The sequence below is a fragment of the Echinops telfairi genome, unplaced genomic scaffold, assembly GCF_000313985.2.
Source record: "Echinops telfairi isolate 266 unplaced genomic scaffold, ASM31398v2 ScPeMD7_4;HRSCAF=17, whole genome shotgun sequence".
Lineage (NCBI taxonomy): Eukaryota > Metazoa > Chordata > Mammalia > Afrosoricida > Tenrecidae > Echinops > Echinops telfairi.
The window spans coordinates 31,537-57,475 of NW_022103900.1; the positions used below are offsets into that span (position 1 = coordinate 31,537).

General features: G+C 37.4%; 1 protein-coding gene across 1 annotated transcript in view; it reads left to right on the forward strand.

Annotated features, from left to right (window-relative positions):
• The window catches only part of CIR1 (corepressor interacting with RBPJ, CIR1), a 29,328-nt gene extending 4,756 nt beyond the window's left edge, over window positions 1–24,572 (forward strand). The window contains exons 2-10 of the mRNA XM_004703888.2: window positions 2,086–2,180; window positions 3,328–3,401; window positions 5,540–5,550; window positions 5,640–5,704; window positions 6,062–6,110; window positions 7,107–7,224; window positions 19,842–19,948; window positions 22,183–22,268; window positions 23,522–24,572. Coding sequence (XP_004703945.1) covers window positions 2,086–2,180; window positions 3,328–3,401; window positions 5,540–5,550; window positions 5,640–5,704; window positions 6,062–6,110; window positions 7,107–7,224; window positions 19,842–19,948; window positions 22,183–22,268; window positions 23,522–24,227 — 1,311 coding nt within the window. The 3' untranslated portion in view covers window positions 24,228–24,572. The remainder of the gene's footprint in view (window positions 1–2,085; window positions 2,181–3,327; window positions 3,402–5,539; window positions 5,551–5,639; window positions 5,705–6,061; window positions 6,111–7,106; window positions 7,225–19,841; window positions 19,949–22,182; window positions 22,269–23,521) is intronic.
• Window positions 24,573–25,939: the final 1,367 nt, after the last annotated feature.

Sequence of the window (25,939 nt, forward strand, 5' to 3'; positions counted from 1 at the left end):
TTATAAAACTCATCACAATCCGTACATACATCAATTGTGTAAAGCGCATTTGTACATTCATTGCCCTCATCATTCTCAAAACATTTCCTCTCCACCTAAGCTCCTGGCATCAGGTCCTCATTCCCCTCCTCTTTTTTTTTCATTGACAAAGTCTTGATCTTCTTTAGAACTTTGCTTAACACATGTGAGGTCACTTGTACATAGGGTTATTCCTATCAACAGTTTGTAATAGAGATATAGATTGGAAATCTTTTAAATGCCTACAAGTACAGTGGGGTACTTCCTCCCTGATTCCTCAAAAGTTCACTACCTTGGTGTAATTCTTATTTGCCTAGTGTGTATTTCTCTTGCCCAATTATCTAACTTTCTTGTTGTTTACTTACATGGTTCATAGCTCTTCTATGAACTTCATAAGCTGACAAGTTTCTCACTATAAGGGTTTGTAACATAGCGTCCATCAGAACTGGCCTGAGTTCCTGAGGGATAAGAATTAGTGTTCACAAAAAACTGGTTTTTATGAGGTGGTCAAATAGACCTCCATTTGTCAACTTCCATACCATTCTCACACCAGCATTCTCCCCCGGGATAGTCTATATTTCTCTGCTGGTGTCATTTATTCCTTCAGTGGCCACATGGAACTCTCAGACCCTGCTCAGACCATGTGATGTGGTTCATTAGGAAGGTGGCAGGCTACCACTTGAGATCAAGATCAGTTTGGAAGTCACAGGAACAAGTCAGGGTCCGGACAGGAAGCCTATAGACATGGTCTGGAAAGCTTTCCCGAGGTAGGGAGCACATTCCTCCCTTCTGCACGTTCTGGACAGCTTCTAAGCAGGACTGCTCTCTTCACTGCGCTGTCCAATCTGTCACAGACTCTTCCAGCCCTCCAAATCTGCCAAGGCCCTTTCTGGACTGCTCTGCTGCAGGGTTCCTCAGCAGGTCCAAACTTCTTGCGCACACTTTTCTTGAAGTTCCCTTCCTTCTCTCTTCCTGCCTCTTGACTTTGCTCTAAAAACTGCTGTGGGTTTAGTTGGTTATATAAACAAATTTTGTCATGTTCAAGGGATGGCCTTCCCAGCATGACCACAAACTGACCAATCCCCTCAGTGGACTGTAAGCCAGTCAGTGTTGTTGGGTGAATTTTCAAGTCACTGTTTGAGCAGTAAATCGACCAACATCCATAAGGCATGTAAAGTGAGCTAATCACAAAGCATCCGGTAGCCCAGAACTAGACAGGAAAAGTATCAAACCACCGAGTTGTTCACAGCTTACCCAGGAAATGTTAGTCACCCTGAGGAGTCATTCTTGAAGCCCCGTTTCCAACGAAGTCATGCAGAAGCCACTAAAGGAACTCCTTTCACCAGAGTGCCCTAACATTTCTCTTCCTTGACCTCAGTATGTTTGAAGACAAAGGCTTGACTTGGTTTTTGTGTTGAATAGTTGTCTTTATTCTGAAGGTGCTAGGGAGGCACTGATAACCTCGAAAGCTGGAAGTAACGTGATATATTCTAGCGCTAGAAATGTGGGCTTTCACCTTCACTGAGGTGATGAATCTGAGAACGTCATACAGGGGCACATTGAACCTGTGATTGATAACCCCGAGCACCTACAGAACATCTTCGCTCTGTAATTTCCTTCCTTTTGTTTTTATTCTGGGTTCTATGGACATTGCTTAACCCTAGTGGTTGTACCCTGTGCTAAAGGTGTCCAAAAACCTCTCACTGCCATCACTTGATTGCAATGCATAGATTAGGGCAATTCCATTTAGAGACAAGTGGTGTCCCACTCTCCGAAATAACAGGTGTCCAGACTGAGTGTAAGAAGTTGTTATATGCACTGTGTTAAAAATGGTTCCCAACTTGGAAATTTTTGCATGAAAGTTTGGCCATTTGGAATGACTGAATTTGAGGACTTTCATCAAAGTAAGATTTATTGAAGTGCTATTTTGTGATGATGTATTATTTATGACTAAAATAGATTGTTATAAGTTGTAAACTGTCATTTTATATTTTATTATATTTTGAAAACTCAAACTTCCCATTAATTTAAATCCAACTATTGAATTCTTTTGCCTCACTAATTTAGGTATGGATGGCAGAACAGAAAATATCATATGATAAGAAGAAACAAGAAGAATTAATGCAACAGTATCTTAAGGAACAAGAATCATATGATAATAGGTAAGAAATTCCAATGTGTTGATGTTGTTGGAATAATTAACTACACGAAAATAACTCCTTACTGAACCATAGATTAAGTCACCTTTTTGAAAATGAATGCTGCGGTGATAGGAGTTAATCCTCTCCCTGTGAAATATCTACTACCTGTTTTTTGCAGGATATAAATCTTACAGGAGCAGACATCTGCATCTTTGTTCTACAAGGCAATTGGCAATAAATCATACCATTCAATAGTTCAATTATGTCAAGGAGAATTGTATAATCGTTACTCCAATCAGTTTTAGAACTTTTTTTCATGGTTAAATTGCTTTTAATATGAGTTGTGTAATCACCATCAGTTCTAGTGCTCTTTTCACCCTCCTGCATACTTTGTTTAATCCCCAGCCCCTTCTCCCTCCCCTTCTCTCACCCCCTTATCCCTACCTCCCCACTAACCCCTTGCATCAGTTATTATCGCTGTGCATCTACTACTTCACAAAACCCAACAGAAACAAATGAAGTGGTAAGGATAAAATAATAATGTTGTTGTCTTTGGATTACACAAGCTGGTGTGCTTCTTCCATGTGGACTTAGTTGACTCCTCACTTAGATGGCTGCTTGTTTAAATGCAAGCCTTTAATACCCCAGACACTATTCCGGTTGATAGCCAGGCACCATGTACTCTCTTCACCACACTTTGTGGTAGCACCCTTATCTTTGGTGATCATTTCATGACTGTTCTTTTATTTGGCCACTTATTTCAATTTTACTAACCACTCACATAAAATACAGATTCATATGACGTGTAGTTTGCAAGCAAGTTCCAAATTAGTTGAAGTGGAGAAGAACTCTTGAGACCTATTGCAAAGATACTTCTTTAATGTATACTCAAAGGACAGCTTCAGAAAGAAAAATTGAATGTCTCTGGTTTAGGTGCCTGTTCTTTATTGGTTTCTTTCAACATAGTAACCTAGCATTTGGTTTTTACTTTTCTTGGTTAAGCCAGCAAGTAAGTAGTGATACTTTAGTTACACAGAATATACTCTCAAACAAAATTTGTTATTATTAATTACTTTAGGATTTATTTGTTTGTTTGTTTTTTATGCGAGGAGATTATAGTTTTTTTCCTCTACGTAAAATGGTTGGCTTTATGTCTTATTTCCTTTAGATTGCTTATGGGAGATGAACGTGTAAAGAATGGCCTTAATTTCATGTATGAGGCTCCACCAGGAGCTAAAAAAGGTACCTACTTTATTTCATTGATTTTTAAGTCTTCTAGGTGAGGTAGAAAGGAGGAACCAATCACAAGAATCTACATTTAGCCCCCTCTCTGGGGGACGGACAACAGAAAAGTGGGTGAAGGGAGAGGTCGGACAGTGCAAGACATGACAAAATAATAATTTATAAATTATCAAGGGTTTGGGGGCGGGGAGAGAGGGGAAAAATGAGGAGCTGATACCAAGGGCTCGAGTAGAAAGCAAATGTTTTGAGAATGATGATGGCAACAGATGTACAAACGTGCTTGACACGGTGGATATATGGATTGTGATACGAGTTGTATGAGCCCCCAATGAAATGATTTAAAAAAAAAAAAGACTGAGAATTGCTATTCATACTGCCATTGAGTTGATGCCAACTTCTCCTATAGGACAGGGTAGAATTGCCCCTTTAAATTTCTGCAACTCTAACTCTTTTTTTTTTTTTTTTTAATCATTTTATTAGGGGGGGGGGCTCTTGCAAATTTTATGACAATCCATCATTCAATTGTATTAAGCACACTTGTACATATGTTGCCATCATCATTTGCTTGTTTCTACTTGAGCCCTGCATTTGTTTCCTTAATTAAGAAGCATGCGTTTCTTTAATTAAGCCAAAATAAAATAGATTACTATCAGATTCTTTTTTTTAATACTTTTATTGGAAGCTCTTACATCTATCACAATCCATACATTCCTCCAATGTGTTGAGCACATTTGCACATATGCCGCCATCATCATTTTCAAAGCATTCTCTTCCCACTTGAGCCCCTGATATCAGCTCCCCATTTTTTTGATAACTCTTTAAGGAAGTAGAAAGCCTCATCTTTCTCCTACGGAGTGGGTGTTAGATTCTAACTGTTGAGTTAACAGCCCAACGTATAACCAGATTGCTAAATCATATTCTTTTCTTTCTCTTGCTCTTTTTTGTGTGTGTGTGTGATTTGAGTAAGTTTACCAAGAAAATTGGTTTTCCATTCAATAATTTGTACAGATATTACTTTATGACACTGACTGCAATCTCCACAATGTAACAGTACTCTTCCTGTTTGTTCCTTGTGCTTACCATTTCTGTTCATCCATCTTGCCTTCTCCTTTCTGCCTTCTGAGCTTGATCCAGGGCAGATGCTCCCCTTTAGATCTCACATGGGTGATTGTTCTAATGAGAGTACACACATCCCTGACGTTACTGTTCGCCTATGGTCTGGTCTGTTGTTTGGCCAAAAATTGAGCCACAAGAATGAGAACGGTTCTTGATAGGTGTGAGGCCTGGGAGGCACATCGTCTTTTAAAATTACTATTCTGTTAAAGTAATTTAAAATATACTCTTAAGAGCTATAAGAGAATAAATACTAAAAATGTTTGTCTCATATTTCATGGTGTGTGCATCGGGAAACCAAAAATTAGCAGAGGTATATATATTTTTCCTAATGTATATATCTTTAATCCTTCTTATTGAATGTAAATCATAAATCCATTACCATCTGGCTCATAGTGAACCCTATAGGAGATGTTAGAACTTCCCCATGGAGTTTTTAAGGCTGAAAATCTATGGAAGCATATTTTTATATCTGCTTTTTCTCCTAAAGATTGTCTAGTGAGTTTGAACCACTGACATTTTAGTTAGCGGCCAAGCGCTTTAACCACTGTCTACCAGTACTCCATATACTCATAATATTCACTCACAGAAACGTGAGAGGTGTTTGAAAATTAAGAAATAACATACTCATTATCATGTCTCTTGTCTCATATTTAATAGTCTATTTTATCCTCCTGTGATCTTGTGAAAGGGGTCTTGGTGGTGCTGTGGAATAAATAAGCACTGGTCTGCTGACCATTGGGTTGGCAGTTCAAACCCACCAGCCATTCAAGGGAAAAAGACGAGACTACTCTCGGAAAGATCTCGTCTCGGGAACCCGAAGGAATAGTTCTACTCCGTTCTGTAGGGTTGTTGTGGCTCAGTGGCAATGGGTTAGATCTTGTGGAAGAATGAAGAGTAAAGCTCATAAGTTATTACAAATTACAATTAAGTGCCATGTTATAGCAGTATAGTATTTAGCAGACTAATACTAATGTTTATAACTTGTCGTGTCTTCCTCCTCTATGTTTTGATCACCAATCAAGAAAACAAAGAGGTAAAGCTCTACTTCCTGTGTTTCAGTTTACTTGCAATAGATTGTGATTTTATGGAAAAATTGAAATCATTTTTAATTAATGATTTTAGAAAGAAGAAATAGAAGGAGAAACGGAATATAAATTTGAATGGCAGAAAGGAGCCCCACGAGAAAAGTAAGGACTGGTGGTTTTTTAAAGATAAAATACATATCATTAAAGTTACTTTATATTACCTTTTATTCACTAGAGAAGACAACTAATATGAAATGATATTTCTAATGACATTTTTATACAACTAATCTACTTGATCATCGTCTTTTGTTGTTTCGTATGCTTTTTAATATTTTTTAATCACAAATCATGGTACTGGACACCTAAGAAGTGGCTTTTGCAAATAATATACTTTGTAGTTTTATGTACCTAGTGATGTGATACATTTTTATAATATTCTTAGAACTATAAGACTTTTTCAGATTAATGTTTGCTTACCATTATATTTACCTAATATTACACATTTTTTCTGCTTATTAGATATGCCAAAGATGACATGAACATCAGAGATCAGCCCTTTGGTATTCAGGCAAGTGACACATATTTTACTCTGTAAAAATAATTTTTTAAATTAATATTTCTTTATACTGTTGTGCAAAAAGCCGTTTAGATGAAAAGGCACTGCTTCTATTTGAACCAGATAATAGAAAAATAGGGGAGGAAAAATGAAATGCTGTAGACTGATAGGAATCAAAAATTCTATGAGTGAAGGTTATAAATATATTGGTCTCTGAAGTTTTCAAGGAACTGGGAGTGTTTCCTGTAAGTCAAGAAAAGATACAAGGGAGGGAGGGAAAAATGAGGAGCTGATACCAAGGGCTCAAGTAGAAAGAAAATGTTTTGAAAATGATGATGGCAACATATGTACAAATGTGCTTGATTTGATGTATGAATTGTTATAAGAACTGTAAGAGCCCCCAATAAAATGATTTATTTAAAAAATAAAATAATTCAAGAGATTTTCCATATATATAATTATGTTGCCTGTAAATAAAGGCCATTTTACTTATTCCTCCGCACGCACAAACTGTCACCAAAGTCAGGTTCTGATCATGAACAATGTTGATGGAAGACAGCCCAAGTCCTTCATGTAGATACTCCTGTCTGGTTCTTTTCCCACTCCAGCAGCAGAATTGAGCAGTTGGCCTACGAAACCTAAAATACTTAGTTACCTGGCTCTTAACAGAAAAAGTTTTCAAGCCTCTGGTTTAGACAACAACAACTAAATGAGAGAATTTAATATTAAGCCATGACATAATTCTTCTTTTCATATTTCATCATGTTATTGTAAATGGCATTGCTTTATTGCCACCGAGCGAATAAGAGGTTAAAGGAAGTCGTAACTATAAAGCAGAATTTGTAGTAAAAGATTTTAGTATCTGCAATAAGTTACCAAACACAGTAGGGATCTTTCCTGGAGATCTTTTAACAGGAGAGTAACTGAAACTCTGTAGGAAGAAAGAGTTAAACACTAGTTACATTCTTAGTATTTTAATAACCAAAACAATGTTCACTATTTCCACAGGTTCGAAATGTGAGGTGTATTAAATGCCACAAGTGGGGCCATGTCAATACAGATCGAGAATGCCCTTTGTTTGGTCTTTCTGGAATCAATGCAAGTTCTGTTCCTACTGATGGCTCAGGTAGGCATCAGATATGATACATTTATCTATTTATTTATTTATTTATTTTGGAATTTATGTCAAGGATGAACAAGAAAAGATAAAAACTTTTTTTAATCTCTGGGTTTTTTGCTTGTTTGTTTTATTTTTGTATTTTTGGACTAAGGTACATTTCCAGAGTTTAATGAATAATGAGAAAATCTGATGATATATTCTGATTTTGAATGCTATGTAATGAAGTTAAGCGTACTTTTTTTTCTTTAATATTTCCTCCCCTTACTATTATGGTTTTTATTTGTTTTGTTTTTTAATCATTTTATTTGGGGCTCATACAACTCTTATCACAATCCATACACACATCAACTGTGTAAAGCACATGTGTACATTCATTGCCCACATCATTCTCAGTTGAACGTACTTTTTCTAGCAAAGGGTCCTATGAACTTTATTTTAAAAGCAATGGGTTAAAAATAAAAAAGCAATGGATATGTTATTGTATGCTATCAAGCTAATTGTGACTCATAGCAGCCCTATATGTCAGAGTAAAGTCCTATGGGATTTTTTTCCAGACAGTAAATTTTATGAGAACAGATCTCTAGGCTTTGTTTCCCCATGGAATGGCCGATGGGTTTGAACCACTGACCTTTTAGTTATCAACTTAACACATTGCATCAACTAGGCCCCTTCAAGGATATATTAAACCTTGTTTGTCAAGTTGGCCACCTAAGAATTGGGAGGAAAAATGGTTATTTCCCATATTTATATCTTTCTGAATTGTTAACTGTCTTATAGTCAATGATTATAGTCAAAGTGACCTTATAGGATGAAGTTACTTTTTAAATCTATAAGATTTTTGGCAGCTCTGCACTTTATGGTGAAAGGATGTGAAAATTCTTAGAACTGAAGTCTCTTTCTCTATGAAATAATCATATTTAGCAGCTGTGTATTAGTGTTCCTTCATATCATGTAATAAGTTTCTGTTTTGAGGTCTGTGTTCCAAGTTTAGAAAAATGAGTTCTACCCCAAGTTCACAATCTAATCAGAAAGATTAACATACCATAGGAGAAACAGGTAGAAAATAACTTCCAGTTTATAGTCTGGGAGGCAAAACTAGCATATTACTAAGAATCTAACACTGACTGAATGTTAAATTGAACATGTATAAAAAGAGTTACAAAGGACTAAAATGACCTTTAAGGGATTGTTAGCTTTAGACTGGTAAAAACAAAGACCAGAAGAAAAACACTAGCAAAGTAAACATTATGCTATACAGAATAGGCCTGAGTGACAGATTTATCTTGGACAACTTTTGTTGTTAAATGACTATCAAATCAGTTCTGACTCAGTAACAACAGAGCAAAGCACTGCCCAGTTCTGCACTATTCTCAAAACTGTTGCTAGATTTGAGCCCATTACTGTAGCCACTGTGTCACCATCTCATTGATGGGCTTCCTCTTCTTGCTGACCTTCCACTTTGCCAACATGTCCTTCTCCAGGAAGTGGTCAGCATTAAATGGGTGGAATCAGATTCTGAATGGCTCGTAAAAATGAGTTTTTGAGTGTGGGGCATTGGTACTTGTGGCCATTGTGTCCCAAGCTTACCTACTGTGAAAGGATCATTAAGTTTTTGGTCTGTAATATTGGTTCCGTGACTTTACAGAATGTAAGATCATAAGAGAATATGATGAATAATTTCACCCAACCAATTATGTAGAGTAGATGAAGTTAATAAATTCCTAGAAACTCTTAAACTTCCTACATTGATTCAAGAAGAACTAGATGATCCCAACAAGTCCATAATAAATAAAGAGATTGAATCTGTAATAAAAAGTCTCCCCCAAAAGAAAACAACAGGTCTATATACTTCACCAGTGAATTCTACAAAAGTTACAGAAGTGATCCTAATCCTTTTTAATTTTTTCCAAAATGTAGAAGAGAAAAGAACGCTGAGGCTGTTGCCTTGAGATACTCTTTAACCCTTGAACCAGAGCTAGTACCGTAGGTCATGTGTTAGCTCAACAGCAGATTGACTCACAGTGTAAAGAATATCACCGTGAGTACTTCATCTGTGTTAGACACGGTCAACCATCCCTTGGAAAACAAAGATGGGAAGTCAGAGGAGCAGGGAAACTGGGTTACTGAAATTGGAACAACCAGAAAGGACATCATCAGAATGTCCACATATTATGAAGTATATACCCAATGTGAATAGATTTTATTTAAGAAAGAAGCTAAGAATAGAAGGAAATTTTCTAGGTCTGATAAAAGGAATTTATGAAAAACAGCTAAAACCATACTCAGTGGTAAGACTAAGAGGTTTCCCCTTAAGATCAGAAATAAGACAAAGATGCCCACTCGTACTATCACTATTCAGTATTGTACTGCAAGTTCTAGCTAGAACACATAACCAACCCAGAAAGGAAGGAATTAAAACTATCCATTTTTGCTGATAACATAATCATGTACATAGGAGACTCCCCCAAAATCCTCAGTCAGTCTACTAGAACTAGTAAATGAAGTCAACAAAGTGGGAGTTCACCCACAAAAGTCAGTCAGGTTTTTATACACTAGCAATGCGCATTCTAGGAAGGGAATTAAAGAAACAATTCACTTACAGTAGCATCCAAAAGAATAAAAGACCTTAGAATGAGCTTTAACCTCACTGAGATGAATTGAGATCGTGGTTACAGTAGGTAAAGGAAGCAGAGTCAAAATACTTAGCAGTTTAATTCTTTGCAGAGTCTTGGTGGTGTCGAGGGTTACTCACTGGGCTGCGAGCCACAAGGAGAAAGATGGACAGTTTCAGAGAGCCACAGGGGCAGTGCTCTGTCCTCTAGGGTCACTGAATTCCAGACTTAAATCTTTGCAGAGTCTATAGGAAAGGGTCCTGGGAAATTTCCATTTACTCCTTTCAAATAGAAAAGGTTTGAGAAGAAATATTGGTAAATACATAACATTTTAGAATTCTTAAGTCCTGTAGCTTACTTATATAAGAATATCACAAACTGCTGAATTCTTTGATAACATTGTGCTAAAAAGTCAGTAATTTTTAACATATTTGATACCAGATAAGATGATTATATTTTTTAATCTATTTTTGGTACATTATCAAGGTTTAAAACCATCAGCTGAACCTAGGTATAAGAACCATTGATTTGAGGAAAATAGTGCTGCTTTTTGTTTAATTTTTTGTTTTGCTTATTATCATATAGTCTTGAATTCATCCTAAGGAAGTAATCGTGGACATGTCCAAAGACTTAGTTCCCAAACATTGCTTATAGTAGTGAAAAAAAAAAAAAAGAGTGAATGAATGAGTGAAAAACATAAGAGAAAAAGAAATAACCTAGATAGCTAATGAAAGGATATTAAATGAATAGTGCACATTATCATAGCATACTGTAGTATGTGGCAGTCAATGATAGGAAGATTTCTTAATGATACAGACATTGTTTATAACATTCGGTTAAATTTTAAAAGCAGGTCATGAAAGAGGAGCTACGTAGATTCCATTTTTATCTTTCTCTTTATGTAGAAAGTCAGATATTTTTGAAAAAAGATTAGAAGGAGATAGGCCACGTATCAGCAGTGATTGTGTCTGGATGGTAGGATTATCTATGTGGTTTTTGTTTTTTTGTTTTTTGCTTTGTTTCTACCTGCTGCTTAACATAGATTTATAATTTTTAAATGAACACTAGAATAATTAAAGACTGCACATAGAAATAAATGACTTAAAATTACATTACTTACATACTCCCTTTAAGGTTTGACCTTAATTTAGCTGTAGTGTTTAACTAATGCTAATAGAAACGCTTAAAGCGTTTCTCAAAAACAAAATAAAAAACTCTACTTTATCAAATAGGAAAGCAAATAATGATGTTGTATTCTGAATTTGAATGTAATAAAAAATAAACTGACCAATTTCCTAATCCACTTGCTGATTCAAGCTAAAAAAAATCTTTTCATTTAAAAAAATCACCTATTGAATAATGTTTCACCAGTGAATAGAGATTATTTTTGCAATAAGGCAATTTCAGTGAATGCGGTTATCATGGGATAATCACACCCCTGGGGTACAGCCTTGTGCCTGTAATCTCCCAGGAGTGTAATTATTTCATGATAACTGGACCCCCTGGTGTTGCATTATTTCTATTATGAAATTCCTAGTTTAGTATATAAAGTAACTTACTCTGATCACTGGAAACTGCAAGGTGCTGTTAGAATGTTCCAGCTGTGAGGTTTACAGAGACCAGCTATAAGATTTACTTCTCCTTTACAAACTTAAATTAGGCAATCAAAATGCTTCTTTGGACTAAGCTGGTTTAGAATAGTTTTTCTACTGATAAGATTCTCTTAACTTTCTAAGTTTTCATGTACTCTAGATGCATCAAAATTATACAAAAATCTTAAAAGTTTCAGTGGTGACTGCATTAAAAAAAAATCATTTTATCAGGGGCTCGCTCTTACAACTCTTATCCCAACCCATACATACATCCATTGTATCAAGCACATTTGTACATTTGTTGCCACCATCGTTCTCAAAACATTTTCTTTCTACTTGAGCCCTTGGTCGCCGATTCATAATAGTAGCAAAATTACAGTTATGAAAAAGCAACAAAAATAATTTTGTGATTGGGGGGTCACCACAACAGGAGGAACTGTGTTAAAATGGTTGCAGCATTAGGAAGGCTGAGAACCACTGTTCGATAGGAAGAAAGGTGATAAACTCGCTTGTCTTTGCAATGTCGCTTGAATCTGCCACAGAGTTCCTTTATGCAGCGCCTTAAAGCGGATGAGGCTTCCCTATTCAAATAACCCTACATCTAGTGGCAGGACTTATTCTTGTTTTATCCTCTGACACAATTCTGTGGGCAAAGTATTTTTATCAAAATCTCCTTAAAACTGACCTTGTGAAATAGATACTGAAACTCATAAATAAGATTGACCTTAAAGGAAAGAAGTGAAATCAGGCCCTATTCCTCCCCTGGAGTCCTGGTGATGCTGTTAGGTAAGTACTAGATTGCTAGCAGTAAGGCCAGGAGTTCAAACCCACCAGGTACTCTGCAGGAGAAAGATGACGCTAGCTCCTCCCAACGAGATTTACAGCTTCACTAACCTGTATAGGGCCTCTATGAGTTGGAAGCAATGCCATAGTGGGTTTGGTTTGGGTTTAGCTGATCGATCATGAACCACATACTAAACAACTAAAGAGATTATTCAGTCAAGTTTTTCAAATCAAATGCTTCAAAGGTCAAGATGATACTCTTGATTAGTACCATATATACTCGAGTATAAACTGACCCAAATATCAGCCACAAAAACTGCATTAAAAATGTGCTGGAAAAATTGGCTTATACGCGAGTATATATAGTACTTTGAATTTTGGCTACATGTAATTGATTACCAGTGTTTAAATAAACCATTCAAACTATAAGCATTTTATAATCCAATGATTAAATTAATTGCAATCATGTCAAATTCCATACAAAACATTTTTCAAAGTAAAATGAACTGGTTGTGTTTATTGCATAGTGCCTAGGGTCTTCAAAGCTTCCTAGTGACCAAGACCTGGTAGTTAGCATCTCTTCACCTGAAGCAAGGGAGGAAAACAGAGTCAGGAATAGAAGAGGAAATGGGATATGTTGCCCATTGCCTCCATGAACAACTGCCTCCTTTGCCTTGAGACCATAATTAGATGGTGCTCAATTACCATTATTGAACGTTTTGATAGAAAATTTCATAGAAGAATCCTGGTCGAAAGATAGAAATGTAGAACAGAATTTAAAATACTCGTGGACTCATGATTTTCTGAAGCCATCAAGGCTGCATGAACCCCTGAAATTATTGCTCTCAAATAAACCAAAAATAACCCGGACGTCATTTAAAAACCAAGCAATATCTAAACTTGGAAAAAATGCCTGTCTTGAGCATTATTGTAAGAACTTGTAAGAACTGTCTATATGGTGTCAAATTGACAGCAACAGCGTGAAAGATTAGATAGGAACCTTAGAAAGCAATGACTTTACGTTAGTGCTGGAAGAATAACTCAAAAGGAGGGTGGGAATGGTTGCGCACCTCAGAGTTGTGATCATTGTTCCTGATGATGCAGGTAGAAGCTGTCACATTGGTCTGTGTTTTATTGCCCTTAACCTAGAATTTTTCCTTCTGTTCCTTTTAGCATACTCCCTTCCCCCATAGCCACTATTCTGATTTTTGACCCTATATATTAGTTTCATCAATTTTCAGCATCATGTGTCTGCTCTTCGTGTTTCCTTTCACTCAGCATAATGTTTCTGAGATTCATAGATTCATAACTCTTCAACAGCATTCATTTTAGTTTATTTAACTAAATAAACTGTCGTTTATTTAAACTGTGACACTGACGTCTACATTTGGTCTTAGCCAAAAGGTTGAGAAACAGTGTACAGCACTGTCTTCTAATGCTGCATGTTCATCAAAGCAAAAATGATTTTTCTTACGCCGCTGGAATTCTGAATTAATTTTATTATTGATGGGTGTATCATCTCAAAGATCTGCATATAAATTAAGCTGAAATTATAAGGAATCTAGTGATTTATTCTTTGTAAGCAATAAAGACATAAGCAAATAGGTCATATAACTTTTACGGGATTCTGTAAGGCACCATTGTCTTTTTAATAAACAGTATTTTTTATGAGTGTACAATAAGGACAGTTTCATATTTCCTTGCTTTTGTGTATTTCCCAGACACAGAGACTAAAATGAAATGTTTAATTTTTCCTTTACATTGTGTGTCTTAATGGAGATCAAATTAGCTGTCTTCAGCATGAACTTGGGATCAGGGCAATAAGAAACCCTATTGTTTCCAGCTCCACTAAGATGAACTGGCAGTGTGTCAGGAAATTCCCAGGATGAAGCAGTTTTATTACAATTCAGTACAATTGGTTCTTGCATAACCTTTAGAAAATCATACATAAAACATTCTCCTCTATATAAATAAAATCACCCACACATTTTATTAATAGCTTTGTTCACTTTTTTTCCGTGGGACTTATACTGCGTGTTCCTACTGTGCCCTTTTTATTAGTTTTATTATTATTATTATTATTATTTTCTTAAGATAACTTTCTATAAATTTTTATTAAAAGCAAAAAGTTTATGGTTATCTTGAGAACTAAACACAGATCTCCGTCTTCCTCATGCACTCTAACTAGTGCCTGGGTGAATGAATAAAGAAACTGGTACGTCCACACATGGAATACTATCAGCATTTAAAATAAACGAGCAAATAAAATAAATTAAATGAGCAGATAAATCCAGGAAGAGACATGGAGGAATCTTAACTGCATATTGCTAAGGAAAGAGGCCAACCTGAAAAAGCTACTTATGGGATCCTACTACCATATATACTCGAGTGTAGCCGACCCAAATATCAGCTGAGGCACCTAATTTTTCCATAAAAACTGTATAAGAGATGTGCTGAAAAACTTGGCTTATACACGAGTATATACATGGATATAATATGATTCCAACTACATGAAATGGAAAGGGCAAAAGTATAAGAATAGTGAAAAGATTGAAGTTCAAAGGAGCGGGGAGAAAAAGCAGATGATAGGCAGTTTTAGTGTGGAACTTTTGTACTGTCCCATAGGGTCGCGATGAGTCAGAATTGGCAGTGAGTTTGAGTGAATGGTAACAGTAGGCATTACACCTTTATCAAAACCCACAGATTGTGAACCCTGCTGTAAACTATAGAGCTAGTTCATAAAAATGTCAGTCTTGATTTGTCAGTTGTACCAATGTACTAGGGGAGCACAGGACGGTAATAATAGGAGAAAGAGTGTCGGAAGAGGAGGGTAGGCTGGAACATTCTGTACTGTCTACACAATTTTTCTGTAAACTTAAAGCTATACAAAATAAAGGCTATTAAATAGTAAGAGAGGGAGTTATATATATATCAGCCAAATGCAATCTTGTTTTTGTACTAATATGGACAAACCTAATATGTAGAAGCACTTTTGAGGCAATTGGGGAAATCTTAATATTGACTAGCTATTAAGTGATATTTTAAAATTATCAATTTTGGTGAATGCATCAAAGGTGTGGCTTTTTTTTTTTTTTTTTAAGATGTAACACTTGCCTGTTAGTGATTCATACTAGTGTCTCAAGGAAAGAAAGAAGGAAGTTGGGAGCAGTAGATGAAATAAAACTGGGAAACATTGATAATTGCAGAAGCTGTTTGATGGGACGCATCATGTTATTCTAAGTTTGTAGTTTTCTGTAGTTTAAAGTTAAATTAACACACACGTACCCCGGGAAGGTGGAAATAGAGCACTACCGTGGGAGCAAGCGAACCATATATGCTTTGGGTAGAACAATTTAGTTTTAGCATGCAGCAGCGATCCTATAAATCAAATTGATATGTAAAATTTGAGAAAGGGAGAGAAAAGCATTTCTATTTCATTCTCCTTACCTAACCTACAACCCTCTCCTACCCGCTACCATACAATGACAGGAGGCAGTGCATCAATTGAGAAGAATGAGGAACTTTGAATGGAAACACACGTTCCTCGCTCAGGAAAGGTAGATGGCCAGTGCTAGCAGTGATAGGCACACTGTCTTTGCCTCTAGCATGGAGCTTCTTGTGCCACTGGTGGCTTTTCACCCTGCAGCTGCATTTTCAAATTGTACAGGCAAATGTACAGCCTTTTCTCATATGACTCTTACCCTCATACATTATTCTGTGAGAAAATATACCTATTTTGCTGTAGAACATTACCTGCTATTACTTGTTTAGTCCCATTAAAAAAATGGAATGCCCTTAATAAATACGTTGAGCCCTTTACAGGCATAATTCAAACTTTGCCTTCTGGGAAAATCCTCTACTACTACCCCCTGTTCTCCCTCCTGCCCCCCCCCCACACACACACACACACAACATCATATATACTGCCAAGGCCCTGAATCCATAGTTTAGAAAATGGTCTGGGTGTCATCAGGACACAAATCTAAAAAGCAAAGCTGTAATCAGTATTTAGATGCTTAATCTAGATCCAGCAAGGAAAATTTCAAAATGAATTAGTGTTAGAAAGAGTGTCTGTGGTGGACCTGCTTTTCTGGGCTGGACTCTGAGTTACCATGTTGCTGAGACGTACTCTCGCCTGAGAAGGGACTCTCACAGACCTACGTTTTAGAGCAAGTGCCTTTTCCCTGAATTCCCTAGGGTTGTTCTGTCGTTGTGGATCTAAGAGCAAGCCACTAATCCTAAGGCCCATGCCAGCTGTCATTTCAACTACTAATGTACCATACGTGAAAGTAATTTTTAGGTAATGCTTTTAGTATTCGAACAGAATCTGTGTAATCTGTTGTATCTGTACAATTTATCAGTTGAACTAAACTTCAAGTTCTCAGAGAACTAGAGTCATTTCTGTTCATTTAACTACATTCATAGCCACTGTAACAGTAACATGACAGGATAGAGCATTTTCCTAAATATCGTCATCTGATTGCCACATCTTCTAAATCTAGAGTTTTGGATTATATAAAAACATTTGTATATAAAAATATTTGAACAGCAGAATGTTGGAAAGTGTTTTTATGAAGAAATTATAAAATAATCAAAACCTTTACATTTGCTCTTTATGAGCAGTGGTGCTGTGAGCTACGAGATGGGCAGATAAATGCAAGGTTGGTGGTTCAAACCCACAAGCTGCTCTGAGGAAGAAAAATGAGGCTGTCTGCTTCCTAAGGATTGACAGAATTGGAAACCCTATCGAGGGTCACTGTGCGTCACAATCTGCTCAGTGGCTGGGGTTTGATGTGGGTATGGCCTGACACTTCACTAAGCACTGTATTTACAGCCTTGTAGTATATAAGTGTGTGTGCAGAGCCCAGTTGGGTTTTTAGAAGTACAAATCCTAGACAAATACCATTTGTTTCATTGTAGCCTCTCTGTCATACGGGGAGCAAAGGGATCATTTTCCTGAAGTAGTTTGAAGTACTGTAATAAGAATGTAAAAAGCGTGTTTTCTGAAATATCTTCTAAAAATTACCCATCTTCTGATGAAAGCTGATGAAATTAGTAACCTCTCATCATAATGGCCAAGCATTTCATCCCGTTACTGTAGTGGTTTTTAGCCTAATTCTTAACATGTTTGCTTTCTGAATCATTCTGACATCTAATAAAGTTGTCGACAAGGATATGGAATTTTGACATTTCAGAAGAGAAATTTCCTACTTTATAAAATAATGTTTCTGAAGAGCCCTTGTGGCATCGTGGTTATGTGCTGGGCTGCTAACCAAAAGGTCAGCCGTTTGAAGCCACCAGCTGCTCTGAGGGAGACAGATGAGGCTTTCTGCTCCTATAAAATAATGTTTCTACTTGTAAAGTTTGAGAAGCCACCAAAAAGTACACGGAACTCCATATTCTATAGCTCATGTAAGGCTCTGAAGTGCGTTAGCATTTTTATGCCACTTAAAGGCAACCACTGTTAAGATTTCAAATTCCATTTTTATTTACGATCTTATTATCAGTGTTAGCAACCAAATTGAGAAATGTAAACAAAGGTCATGAAGATATTCCATAAGAACCAAGTATCTTTGTATAGCATTTTTTAAAATCCTATGTTGTTTTAAATAGAATATTAATATCACAATGAAGTACGCTACTTTGTTATTTCTGTGTTGTTATCAACAAGTAGGCCTTTTTCTCCTAATAAATTATCACATTATGAATAACTCCCTCACAGATGAGTAATAGACCATTTCCCCCTGTCATGCTATCATCTCCCTAATATCTACGTCAGCTTTTGGTTGATGGTGGTGGCATGACTAGAAGGGTGCAGCTCGGAGAACCATCTGAACCTTTCCACTAAACTTTCTTCCAGAGCTGAACAGGTTTGAATTGAATTGCCTTTTGCTTTCCGTGACAACATGCAGAGGAAATGCGTGGTAAATAACCGAGAAAGCCCTGAGAAGAAAAAGAAATAGGAGTATTCAAGCAACAAACTAGAGAAGCCATTTCTATCCCACGGCACTCTTAGGAATTCCTTGTGTGCTCTCTTCCTCCTCCTTATATTTCAGTAGCATGCGTGGCTCTTTCAACCCAGTACAGAGGACTCAGACCAGAAACTCTTTAAGTTGCTGCTCCGAAATACTGCCATTAGTTCGCCTCCTGTGAGAAAAAATGAATGAGCTGAAATACATGAGAGAAATAAGCACAAGCCTCTCCTACGTATCGTAAATTTTATCATATTTAAAGGAAGAGCTTGCACACACAGAGAAATGTTTCTAATGTAGCTATCGTTATTTCCATATAGTGTGACTCAAAAGAGTTTGAGATCCACCTTGAGATTTTGTGAAAGTGGAAACAAAAACTTATGAAAATGTAGCATGTAAGCCTATACACCAAAACAATCGGGCAAACACACTGCCATCACGTGGATGAGACTTTCTCTATGTGAGCAAGCAGCCCGAGCTGCTGCTTCAGCCCTGCTGGGAGATGTGAACACCAATCCGTGTTAGCAGCCCACCCCCTACCCCACAGCACCCTTAGGGCTCCCTCAGCATCTCTAAACCATAGGTTCCCAAACTTCTTTCCCATACTTTCTAGGGGAAAAAATTACTCAACGTCCCCCTGGCAATGAAAAACATTTGATTTTATGGCCCACTCCCCCACGCCAATCATTCAGGGGTGGTATTGCCCACTTTGGGAAACACTGACCTATACCAACCCACTGTCATCAAGTTGATTTTCACTCAGTGTGACCCTATGGGACAGAGAAGAACTACCAGTTTAGGTTTCCAAGACTTTAAATCTGTAGGAAACCAGACAGCTTCATCTTTCTCCTTCGGGGCCACTGGTCGGTTCAAACTACCCACTTTGTGGTTGCACCTCAATGTGTAAGCCACTTGAGTTATCAGGGCTCACTCATGGCCTATAGCCAACCCAAACTAACAACTAAAAATCCCAATGCGTGTGTGTGTGTGTGTGTGTGTGTGTGTGTGTGTGTGTGTGTGAGAGAGAGAGAGAGAGAGAGAGAGAGTGTTTGTGAGATGAGAGTGCTGGGTGGCTACTCAAAGGATTCTGGGTCATATCCTGATCTTTAGCCACCACATAGCACTATGAGGAGGCTTTGAAAAGTCGGTGGGAAATTACTACAAGATCATGGAATTTTCCTGAGACTTTTTCAAGCCCCCCTCCCTTCCATTTGTTCAGTATTAGTACTTGATAAATAAAGGTGAAGAATTTTGAATTATAAATTCAAATAGTCATAAAATTATGTTTCTTTACAGCATGTCTTTTAAATTGAGCTTCAAGAGAACATGTATTAAAATTTCAATTGAAGTTTTTTCATCATTTTATTTTGAGTTCATACTAAACACTTCTAACCAGACAATGTCTAAATGTATCTTTTTCAATATGGCAAAGTTACATAAGAAGAGAATCCCTTGCACGCAAAGAAAAATGCAATTATTTTCTATTCTGAATCTCCACACTGCTGTTTTAGAAAATCATATCTGATTATTTGCTCAGCAGAAGATTATTGAGTTGATTTAGCTGTGATTTTACTTAACAAAGCTTCAACTGCATTCCTACTGTGGAGTCCGAAAAAGGTAGAGAGATATAAATGATACATTCAAACTGTGATTTTTGTGAACAGGGCCATCGATGCACCCCTCGGAGCTAATAGCGGAGATGAGAAACAGTGGGTTTGCACTGAAACGAAATGTACTGGGGAGAAACTTGACCGCAAATGATCCATCACAGGTAATGATCTTTTTATCAGTAAGCTGAAAATGTGTATAAATCTAAATGTGATTGCTTATGAATTGCTACTTAATGTTTTCCAATATGCATATCCATAGGAAAGCAAGATAGAGCAAAGAAAATGCCTAAAATGTATTTTGATTTTGCTTCTTTATTATTTTAACCTAAATGATTGATTGTTCTTAAACCTGTATTTTAATAAATGAAACTACTCCTCTGGGTTTTGTGGATAAAATAGCGAACTGAATGGTAGAGTTGGTTTTCCCTGCCTGCTAACTTAGCCCTGACGTGACACTGAATGGAATCAATGGAAAGAGTATAGAATGAACTACTAAAGACTATAGAAAATATTTTTAAACTGTTTTAATATTTTTAGCTATATATAGATCCCAGGAAATGATTGCGTTTGAAAGACTATATACACCGATAGGAACCATTTATATTATTTAGTGAGGAAACTGAAGGCCAGAGAAGTTCAGGGTCTTTCCTGAGGTCATGCGGCTCAGTAGACCCAGAGCTGAAACTAAACCCAGACTTTGATTGGCATAAGTTATGTGCTGTTCTGAAAAGAAGCACCTGACTTTTCTTACACTTAATACAGGGCTGGGAATGTGCTGTCGATTTTTTTTTAGTTTCATGTTTGCGTTTATTTTTTAAACATTTTATTGAGAGCTCTTACAGCTCTTGTAACAATCCCTACGTCAATTGTATCAAGCACGTGTGTACATATGTTGCCATCATTCTTTTGTGGACATTTATTTTCTATTGAGCCCTTCATATCAGCTCTTTTTCCCCCCTCCCTCCCCTCCGCACCTTCGTGGCCCCTTGATAAATTATAAATTATTATTATTTTCATATCTTACACTGACCGCTGTCTCCCTTGCCCCACGGTTTTTCTTGTCTGGGATTGGGGTGGGAGGAGGTGCGGTTATATGCCATTCATCGCATTCAGTTTCCCCTTCTTCCCCTCCTCTCACCACCTTCCCCCTGGCCTCCTGCTATCGCTGCTCCCATTCCTGTTCCTGGATTCCATGTGTCATGAGCTCTTATGTCTTATCCATACCTGTGCACATCCTCCAGTCTAGCCCGCAGTGAAAGGCAGTACTGGGGTCATGATAATGGGAGTTGAAGAAGGAACCAGAGGAGTACTGTGTGTTACATTGGTGCTTTGCTGTCTCCCTGATTGACTCATCCCTTCCCTATGACCCCCCTGGGAGGGATGTCCCATTGTCTGCAGATGGGCTTTGGGTCTCTGCTCCGACCCCCTCGTTCTCAACAATATGGGTTTGTTTGTTTGTTTGTTGTCATTTTCTGATGCCTGTTACCTGGTCCTGGTGACACAATATAATCACACAGGCTGATGTGCTTCTTCCATGTGGGCTTGTTGCTTCTCAGCTAGAGTGTTTAACTTCAAGCTTTTAAGACCCCAGGCGCTATATCTTTAGATAGCTGGGCACCATCCACTTTCTTCACCACATTTGCTTATGCACCCATTTTGTCTTCAGTGATTGTGCTGGGAGGGTGAGCAACACAGAATCCAGGTTGTTAGAACCAAGTGTTCTTGCATTGAGGGAGGGTTTGAGTGGGGGCTCAAAGCCCATCCACTACTTTAGTGTATTTCCATATAAATATATGTACATAGACCAATGCCACTATTTTTATGAATTAATGTATTGACATGTACCCGTCTATGGTTATACTCTATCCATAGCTTTGCTTCCTAGATCCTTTGTTTCCGTTCACCTTCCTCCTGCCCCACCATCACACTCGCCCTACTTTCATGCTGTTGAAATTGAAAAGGTTGAAAGTGGATATTTTGACCTTCCTGTAAGGGTCATGATCTTGGTTTTAATATTTCACTAAATTGTAAATAAAATATTTAAACAGCCGGTGTTCGCCATGATTCATCCTCAAGGACTAGTTAGAGAAAATGGCAGCCATGCTATAAACGCCTTTATCTGTGTCTCCCCATCATCCTCTTCCTGATAGTTTCCTATGCTGATCAAGCATTCATCTAAGCCTCCTACTACATTACTGTCGTCCTTGGCAGGTAGACTGTTTGGGGTTTTTTTTTTAATTTTGTTTTGCATTCCCTCCCATTACCCAATCCAAAATATCATGTTCATCTACAGAGTGTTCCTAATACAAAAACTTATTTGTAAATATTTTCTTTGCCATCTGATAAATAGCTTATCTTAAACTCTAGTAATCTAATCATGTCTTTGGTGACTCAGGAATATGTTGCAAGTGAGGGTGAAGAAGATCCAGAAGTGGAATTTTTAAAGTCATTAACCACCAAACAAAAACAGAAACTGCTCAGGTAATTAGTTATAAATGTAATGGATTCAGCTACATTTTTTTCCCTGTACCTTTCTTCTTAGTAACCTATTCAACACAGAGCCTAAGCGCTCATGAGGATGCGTGCCCTTTAAAGCACACGTGACCTGTGTTCCTGTCTGCATTTACTCCAGGAATACAATCGTGTCTTGGTTTCAGTAATGCAGTAACTGACTGTAAGATTGTAAATGCAGCATACACAACAGAAACCCTTGTATTTTCAGAACATTGAATCTGAAAATAGATTTGTAAGTTTTACGCTCCATAAAAGATTTTTATGTATCTTCACACACCATTCCTTCTTGGAAAATATTTTTTGGGTATGCCTTGCTCATTTTTCCATTTGTTAAAATTTCCTAAAGCATACTGAAGGAATGCTTCAATCTGAGGTAAATTTGAACTTCATTAAAGAATCCAAGAATTGTTGACTGCGTCCGATAGAGGGAGCTCTTGGTGTTGGAGGATCTGGAGTTGGGGATGACTGGTGTTTTCTCCTTTTAGGAGTCAACCCAGTGAAGGCACTGGGATTTCTGAGTAACTCAGATTTGTCGTGTAAACACATTGCTCTTCTGAGAATGTAGAGTACTTTTGGAAATTCAGAATACCTTCTTGATAGAACGATCCTAATTACTTGTATAAAGAAAGCTAAATAATTGTTGAAAATTAGTTTAAGATTATTTTATATAACCAAGAGAATATGTTTTTTTAATTTAAGTATATTTATATTGAGAATTCCTGAAGAATGTGCTTTTGAATTTGGGTAATATAATTGTTGATTAACGTTCCTATATTTTAACATAATACATATGTAAAATGAATTTTTCCATCTGATTATAGTTGTGTATTGAGTTTCTATAAATCCAGCTAACATAACAACCTTTCACAGGCTTTCTTTAGGTCAGGGTGGCCAGTTATTTTGCATGCTCTATAATTTCAAATTCTGAGTCATCGACACTTTTGTCTTGTTATGAAGATCATTACTAGTGAGGAAAGTGTAGTTAGGAAATTGGCTTATAGCATTTAAGTTTTTATTTTTAAACTTAATGTATCTATAACTAGAATAATTTGAAAGGAAGAAAAATATTTGTCATTTAGGAGGATAAAGAATATTTAATATTTGGAGACCATTTTTAATTGCTTCTAAGGAAGTATGTTTTCTCTCGGCAGTTTTGTAGTTGCTGATGAAAGGACTGTTTTTCAACAGTTATATCTGTTGCTGTTTTTTCCCATTTACAGGAAATTGGATCGACTTGAGAAGAAAAAGAAACGAAGGAGAAAAGATAGAAAAAATAAAAAGCTTCAGAAGAGCAGAAGTAAACACAAAAAGCATAAGAACAAATCCTCCTCCTCCTCTTCGTCGTCCTCCTCCTCCTCCTCCTCCTCCTCCAGCGAGAGTTCAGAAAGTAGCAGTGAGAGTGAGAGTGACAACAAGGAAAAAAGAAAAAGAAGTAAGAAAAGAAAGAAAAAGGAATGTTCGTGGTATAGCAGCAGTGATGTTGAAGAGAAAGCCAAGTCTAGGACGAGGAAACCCTGTGAAGAACTTTATAGCAGTCACCGCAGGAGTAAGGACACAGACGGAGACAAGCCTCCGTCTTTGAAACATGAGAGTTCTAGAAAGAATAGCAAACGGAACCACTCTGCCTCTGACAGCAAGGCCAGAAACCGCACTGAGAGCCCACGGGAGAGGGGGTCTGAAAGAAAGGAGGAGGGCAGCAGGAGGCAGCGCAGGGAGGAGAGGGGCAGGAGAAGCCGGAGCCGCAGTCACAGTGGTTATAGGCAGAGGGAGGTCAGCGAGCAGACACGGCCAAGCCCCAGCGAAGAGCAGCACAGGAGAAAGGACGCCAGGTACCATGGCACTGACAAACACCGAGGAGAAAAAGTGCACAGAGGAGACTCAGGAGACAAGCATGCTACAGTGACACAGAGAACGAAGCCAAAGTAGAGAGAAAATAAAGAGACAGTAGAAGTGATGTTACCCAGGAAGAAAAATATTTTCACTGTCTTATTGAATACCTTCAGTAAGGGCTAAATTATGTACTATTGTCTTTCTAATAAAAAAGCTCTATTTTAACTTTCCATCTCTGTAAACTAGCATTTCAAGTTCAAAACGACACAAATACCTTAAGAATGAATTTTGCGAGTATTTGTAAGTATTCTATTTTAGGGCTGTAGAAATACCCTCTGTTCGTGAATGTTTCTTATGCCCTAACCTGAATAAAAACCCCAGAGAACTCTGTAGCACTTTCTTTGTTCCAAAATACCATTAAAAGAATGATGGTTCATTGAATGGGTATAATTTAATTTTGAGGTTTTAAATTCACATTTGTTAATACTGTTAATATTTAAATTTGCCTGAAGCAAAGCGTATTTGTGGAAATTTGCTCGTGTGAATTAAACAAAGAGTTGGTGTTGGCAGGGCTCTGGACCTTCCAGAGGCTCCAGATGAAACTCTCTGTATCCTGACCTAGTGGAGCGTCCAGTGGCTGCCCTCATTCCTTGGCTCCTGGCCCCCTCTCTCATCTTCAAAGTCCTCATACTGTCATCACTCTCAAAATCTGATCTACAGTCCTCTACCATTGTTAAGGACTTTGTGGTTGATTATATTAGATCCACTCAGAAAATACCAGATAATCTCTCGTTAAGATCAGCTGATTAGTAGCATTAATTCCATCTGCAACCTCCGGTGACAAGGTGGACATCTTTACCAAGCTAACTGCCATCAAGTTGATTCCAGTAGCAGCCCTGCAGGACAGAATAGAACTGCTCCTGAGGATTTCCAAGAGTGTAAAATCGTCGTGGCGGCAGTCAGACTCATCTTTCTCAAAGCAGCTGATGGATTTGAACTTGTTGGCTTAGCAGCCCAACACTTTACCTACCAGGGCTCTTTTTAGGCATCTTTGAGGAACTTCCTGTACCAACACAGATGGCTTTCTAGTACTGCCATACAACCATGAAGATGTTACTGCTAAAGGTCACACATGCTACAAATAAACAGTGCACATTATATTTTCTTAAAAGAAGCATGTTTAAATATAGCTGCAAAATTTCCTTTGTGCTTCAAAAGATATGGTAAGGGAAAAAGAAAATTTACTTAATAATTAAAATTAAAATGCAATTTGAAAAAAATCCATGTATTTCACATGGACAAGTTATTTTTGTCATCAGGTTTATATAAAATGATCTGTATTTTATATAAATGCTATTAAATGTAATACAAATATCGACGAGCTATTTGATAGGGAACCCTGGTGGCATACTGGTTACAAATTAGGCTACTAATCGAAAGGTCAGCAATTAGAAACCAGCTGCTCTGAGGGAGAAAGGCAAGGCTCTCTACTCCATTGGGAAGTAGAAACCCCCAGGGACAGTTCTTGGAACTGCCCAGGGGCAGGTCTTCCTGTCCTTTTGGTTGCTGTGCGTCGATATTGACTTGATGGCAGTGAGTTTGGATTTTTGTTTTTATAGGGATGTAAATAAATGAATGTTGGGAGTTTAATGAAACCGGTCTACAAGGTCTGTGTACACACACAAAACAAATGTCCCCTGATTTTGAATAAGCTAAAGGCCCAAGCAACCCTTTCATTTAGATGGTTAATGGGAAAGTGTGGTGGAGAAAGGAACATGAATTCCTTCCACAGTATAATAACCTAGAGT